The sequence below is a fragment of the Antrostomus carolinensis genome, unplaced genomic scaffold (assembly GCF_000700745.2).
Source record: "Antrostomus carolinensis isolate BGI_N321 unplaced genomic scaffold, ASM70074v2 scaffold12143, whole genome shotgun sequence".
NCBI lineage: Eukaryota > Metazoa > Chordata > Aves > Caprimulgiformes > Caprimulgidae > Antrostomus > Antrostomus carolinensis.
In genome coordinates, this window is record NW_010303202.1 from 54,954 (window position 1) to 61,462 (window position 6,509).

Below are 6,509 nucleotides of genomic sequence, written 5' to 3' on the forward strand. Positions count from 1 at the left end.
TGTGCAATAATAATAAGGAGAGAGTATAGTGGAAATAAATAGCGTGTGTGAATCTTGCTCCTCTGGTAGTTGCTAGAAACTACCTTAGAAGACCGTTTTGAATGGCAGATAGTCTTCTACTGGCTCCTGTACATGGAATGTGTTCGTCAATCATGGATTTGTTAGAGACAGTACAGGAATGATGAAACAAAACTCTTTATCCCATGTTATGCCAGAGGTCAGACAGTCTGGTTTTGGTTCTTTGTCACCTTAAAATTGCTCTGCTTATGAATTTGTACTTTTTTTGTTTTATCCTTCTAGGAAGCAGAGCATCAAAGAGCTATGCAAAAACGGGCCATTCGTGATGCTAAAACTCCTGATAAGATGAAAAAATCTGTGTCTGTAAAGGAAGATGGCAACTTAAATCTTCAAGAAAAAAAAGATAAAATCAAAACAGGTCTGAAGAAGCTGACAGAACTGGGGACAGTGAATGCAAAAAATAAATACCAGGAACTAATCAATGACATCGCAAAGGTGTGCCAATCGGTGGTTTTCTAGTAACGATAATGGAGTTTTCCCAGCTTGCAGTGTTGTGAAACTGGCATGAGTTTTCAGGAGGAGTAAGTTTTGTAGTAGCTAATTTACAGATGCAAAGCCTACATTTTGCTGCGGCATTTCCACCTCTTGGCATCTGGGAAGTCCTTTATTCTTATAGGACACTTGTGTTTTCTCAAATGACTGCATTGCCATTATCTCAGGCACTTTAAGGAAAAGCATTAGAGCTTGGAGGGGAAGTCCTGATCTTTTTTTCTGCTTCTTTTCACTAATTTAAGTAGTGCCTCTACCAGCTTAATCACATAAGGAATTTTTGCCCATGACTGAAGGACATCCTAACCGTTATTTTTATTTAAATGTACCCATTAAAGAATACCTAAACGATAAAGGGGCGAGCTGAGAAAAACTTGCAGAAGTGATCTAATACTGTTGTACATTGCTACAGTGACAATGTATTTTATATCACAGGCTTATGTGGTATTTTTTGGTCAGGTATTAAAGTAATGTATGCTTAAAGATGGATGACTGACAAAGAAAGATAAGGAAGTCTGTGTGCTGCTGTGGTTATAGTGCTTGATTTGTAAGATACTTTTTCTACCCAGTGGTAGCAAAAATTGCTGCCTTCCTTTAGGTCATGTTCTGTCGGTGCCCACTCTAGTCACTGCAACTAGGACTGCATTGAAGTTTGAGAAAGCAACAAGTGGTTCAAATTAACTGCTGTTGTAGAGTTGGTTAGTTCCAGAAATAGTCAACACAGAGAAGAAGTGCCGATACTTGAACTGGGGCAAGTGCAACTGAGGGCTTCAGCTTGTAGCATGAAGCCAGAGGTCCCTTCCAATCCCTAACATCCTGTGATTCTGTGAAGACTAAGCAAAATCAAACATTGTGTTTCAAATGCTCCGTGCTCTGGGCTTGAGCAACTGGAGAGCTCAAATGGCTGTTAAGTCTCTGCCTGTCTTTCTCTGTGATGTAGGATATCCGAAATCAGCGTAGATACCGTCAGAGGAGAAAGGCGGAGCTGGTGAAGCTGCAGCAGACATACAGTGCCTTGAACTCCAAAGCTACTTTTTATGGGGAACAAGTGGATTATTACAAAAGCTACATCAAAACCTGCTTGGATAACCTGGCCAGCAAGGGCAAGTAAGTATCTCAGAACCACAGTGTGGCCCTAGAAGTGCTGCTTACAGAAGGCACTTGTAGGTTGTTGCTAAGAATAATCATAATGCCATCTGCTGCAAGCTCTTTTCTGCAGCGATAGTTCTAGGAAATGGATCTCAGCAGAGATGGGGAAAATACAGGGAGAGGGCAGTGTGCTGAATAGGATCAAAAAGACATACTTCAAAGAATTTTGGTCCCAGAGTGTAGAGAGTCCAGTGGGAATGAAGCAGGTTGTCCGGATACTGTACATGGTGCTCAGTCAGTCTGTCCTGTCATCCTTTCTAGGAGCAGAGAATGAAAATAATACAGTTACCTACAAGGAAAGCATTGATCACGAATTGTACTCTTTTATCCCAAATGGAGTCAGTTGTTAGTAGTACAAGACGATTCAGATTTTCCTGAAAAAAAAAGTCTTCCTCCCCAGTGAGATGCAGGAAGAGCAACTGTCAGTGAAAACTGAGGCAAGAAAGTTGCCAAGTAATCTCAGCCTTCTCCATGTCAGTTGTCACCAGATCTCCTTTTGCCTAGTGATAGGTGGTACTATTTTCTATGAAGTACCATGTGGTTATGGGTTTGGGGTTGTTTGGTTTTTGGTTTGGTTTTTTTTGGGGGGGCAGGAGGGGAGGGGAAGGGATGTTTGTTGCTTTGTTGTTTGTTTTTTTTTATTTTTCCTCTTCTCCTGCAGCAGAAGAACTATTGGTAAATAGTAGAAAACGAAAGGTCTGATCTGAGCTATAAGTGCTTTCTAGATAAAGTCACTAATAGAAATACATCATCTATCAGCTGCATTAGTCACAGTTAATTAGCTATACTGGTTCCATCCCATCATCCGAATAGGATTAAATTTTTGCTGTCCAAAATCTCTTATTTGACAGATCATCTTGCTTGGATTGGTGTTTTTTTGCAGAGTCTCTAAGAAACCTCGGGAGATGAAAGGCAAAAACACTAAAAAGATTTCTCTAAAATATACAGCAGCTCGACTTCATGAGAAGGGAGTGCTTTTAGAGATTGAGGACCTGCAAGGTAACCAGTGAGTATCTCTTTAAAACTCTTTAGAGCTAAATAACCTTCTGAGAGGAAGAGGAAAACAGGTATGTTGAATTCTTGACTCTTTTCTCTTTGACCTAGTCTAGGTGTTGGCAATTGAGGAACGGAAGCTCTGAGATTTGTTTGAGATTGTGACTGATTGTCTTGTGGATTTGTTCTTGGAATTTAGCATTGTTGGTAGACTTAGCTATTAAAGCTGAAGAAATTGTTTTGGTGACGTAGGCTGGTATCCCTAGGGCCAAGAAACCTTCCATAGTGATCGCTTTCCAGTTCTCTTTTTTTTCTGGTAGGAGCAAAGCAGGTCTTTGATTGAAAAGTATAACAGGATTTAAACATGACATCCTCTTCCCACCCCCCCTTCCCTGTCACCTGTACTGTCATGGAAGGATACCTTCTTGGGTGAATTGCTCCTATAGTTAGTAGCTCTCACTGTTGAAAAATCTACTTAATGCTAGCTTGAGTTTCTCCAGCTGCAGTTTACTAGCCTTGAGAAGTTGGTGTATCTTCTGTGGAATACAGAGAAGTTGCCTGTTACTAGGATGTTTTTCAACCCGGAATCATATTTTGTATTTTGTGCACTAAATGAGGTGTGGATGTGCAGCACTATAGTAGACTATTTAGACTGCACAGGCTAAACTACCAGATTTCCTACTATGCTAGTGTGAAGGTCTGATCTACTGTATATAGGATCTGTTAGGCTTCCATTCATTGTTGTAAGTGTCTGGTCAGCCTTTACGGTTACATTTCAAATGGGGATATAGAATAAAAAGTTAAGAATAGAATTCCTAGGAATTTATCTTCAGATTTCATCTTGTGTATTCTCTCCCTGTTTCAGTAGGAATTACGTGTTCAGTAATGAGCTGGTTTTTCATTTCTCAAATTTCATAGGTTTAAAAACGTGATATTTGAAATCAGTCCAACAGAAGAAGTAGGAGATTTTGAGGTAAAAGCAAAATTCATGGGAGTACAGATGGAAACCTTTATGTTACATTATCAGGTAAGAACTGTCCTATTTAAAGGTGGCATGTAAGTTCCACTTGCCAGGCTCTTAATCAAAATAATAATGACATGTTTTCTGTCTGAACAATCTGAAAAACACTCTCAAAAGTGGGGGGTTTTTTTTTTACAGAATTTTTTTTTACAGAAAGCAGCAGAAATAACTTTATGATTGTTTACTCCAGCGTCACCCTGGCTGGACAGCTGCAGGAGACAGATTTTGATTTTGGAACCCACACAGTGTTTCCCTGCAGTAACATTACGTGAATGCTTTCTCCAATACCTATTGTTCAAGAGTGGGCTTGCTGAAAGAAATTCATTGCAGAGATAAATTAGTGCAGGGAGTCATATTGCTCTGTCAGGTGCATTGTTGACAAGAGCAAAGTGTAACTAGAAATACTGCCTACATTAACGCCAATTCTTTCTCTGCCCTAGATTGCAGTACTCTAAACTCATCTCAGTGAGGTGGTTTAGAGACTATGTACACGATGCCGATTCAGTCTGTCAGGCGTTAATGTAGGCCAGTACTCTAAACCACCTCACTGAGACCTGTGGCAACTAAAATTTTTAGAAAGTGGTGCTGTGGAGTGTTGTGATGTTTTATGGGTACATAATATAATTAGGCATATAGGAGAGCCTTTCTAAACTTTACAACACCTTTACGGCTACTGTGCAAATGAAAAGCATGGAGATGGCTAGATCTGAAACCTTGCTTTCTTAGAATGGTCTTCTATTTCTGCCATCCTTCGTAGTTTTTGCTTTTTAATAAACACAGATTAAAAAAATTAAAATCTTAAATGCCTTAGAGTGGTTTTATTTTTCATGCAGTATGAGCAGATCTTTAATGAGTCTCTTGTTTTTCTATCTCACACCATGTACTTTGTGATAGATATTCCTCAAAAACCTACTATATCACAGGATCTTATATATTCTCTATAAGCTCTTGAGGATTCCTCACTCATAAAGGTATTCTCTTTGGCAGGATCTTTTGCAGCTGCAGTATGAAGGTGTTGCAGTCATGAAGTTGTTTGACAGAGCAAAAGTGAATGTCAACCTTCTGATCTTTCTTCTGAATAAGAAATTTTATGGGAAGTAACTGACCTCTGCCAGCAAGTCTGTGAAAGGGGAGATGAATAGAAACCTGCATATGCGACTTACAATGACGTAGCTATGTATCAGTATATATGTCCATGCTGTGCTAAAATATATCAAATGTATCATGAAGGAGGACTAGGAACCTCTTGTGAATTGACAACCCTGATTGAGTCTGCAGGGAATTGGTTTCTTATTTATGATCTTTATCTTCAGCTTGGAAGGTCCCCTGAAATGCGGTTAGTTTAGAGTATTTTTACATGGCACCCATGATTAAACTAATATTAGAGTATATGTAGGGCATCTGGATGCTTTATTTGCCTAATTGTGCACTTTGTGAGGCTTGAATTCTTGTTGCCTATGCGAAGAGAAAGCCAGCACTGCACAGCGCTCCGTTTGCCTCTTCCCGAGAGCAAAAAACAGTTGGGGATTGTATTCGGACTCCAATTATTCTCTAACAAAAATGACCAAAATAAAAAATGGTCAAGGTCTAGGTTACCAGTTTGTTGGCGAGCTTGTGGCAGTGGCAGCAATGGCCAGTTCCCAAAATAGAACTGCTATGATCTGGGGAATCAGTAAGCATCATAAATGGTTGCTGAAGTATTTGTGATTATGTACTATAGCCACATAAAGCAGGTTTACTGTGTCATTTTTCTTGATTTGTTTCTGTTTGTCACAGTGTAATAATTTACAGATGGCCCTTTAAGTAGAGGGACTGTGGAATGTATTTACTAGGGCTTACAGATGAAAAGAAGCTTTTTGGGAAAGGGTATGGAAACTTAAAAACTTTCTTGAGATATGATAATTTTTAATATTGCTTGCAAAGCATTTGAAATGTAAAAATAGCTTTTTTCCCAGTTTAGAGCAATGTTATATATATATATCTATATCTATATATCTGATGCAATAAATGTTAGGCTCTACCTGCAGAACTGTCACAGGAAGAAGACTGTCTTAAATAGGTTAGTTTTTAAAAAGTTAACTTTTTCTATACTGAAATTCCCATTTTGTTTTTGTTTTGGTTTATGTTTTGTTTTTGTTTTGGTTTATGGTTGGTTGTGGTGGAGTTCTTTTGGATTTGTTTTTGGTTTTTTTACCATGGTAGTGGTGTTGGCTGTTCGGCTATATCCAATAAAAATGCAGGGACTCTTTTAAAAAAAAAAAAAATCTGACCTTTAAATTCATTGATTACTCCAGCACTCCCTCCAGTTTTTTTCTTAACATTTTTATTTTTTAAAAAGGGACATATCTCTTAATTGCAAGTTTCAATTTATTCATAGGTCACTTGTGTTATTCATGCAGATTACTGAGTTTAATTGAACTGCTTTATCTCCGATCTACACTGAGCTAGTTATTTCAGCTTAGATTTTTTTTTTTTTTCATTAAAGATATTTGTAGTATTTGGAATGGCTTCATCCCTGAGGATAATTTTTCTGCAGTCCTCCTGGAAGCAAATATTTATTTCAGCCTGCTGATGTGTAGACTGTATTTAAGCATATTTTAATGTTGTTGCATGCAGGGTCCAACCCAATAACAAAAAATTACTTACCAAACTAAAGAAAAATTACTTACCAAACTAAAAAATTACTTACCCAAAAAAAAATCTTTATGGTCCAGGTCATCTGAAATAGAAATACCTCAGAACTGGATTTCCACTGAAATCTGACGAAGAGGTCTGAAAA

The 6,509-nt window shown here is 38.3% G+C and overlaps 1 protein-coding gene across 1 annotated transcript in view; it reads left to right on the forward strand.

Moving 5' to 3' along the window:
* Positions 1-4,852, forward strand: part of IQGAP1 (IQ motif containing GTPase activating protein 1) — a 58,670-nt gene extending 53,818 nt beyond the window's left edge. The window contains exons 34-38 of the mRNA XM_010164022.1: positions 301-513; positions 1,508-1,674; positions 2,600-2,722; positions 3,628-3,736; positions 4,718-4,852. Of these exons, the coding sequence (XP_010162324.1) occupies positions 301-513; positions 1,508-1,674; positions 2,600-2,722; positions 3,628-3,736; positions 4,718-4,831 (726 nt within the window). The 3' untranslated portion in view covers positions 4,832-4,852. The remainder of the gene's footprint in view (positions 1-300; positions 514-1,507; positions 1,675-2,599; positions 2,723-3,627; positions 3,737-4,717) is intronic.
* Positions 4,853-6,509: the final 1,657 nt, after the last annotated feature.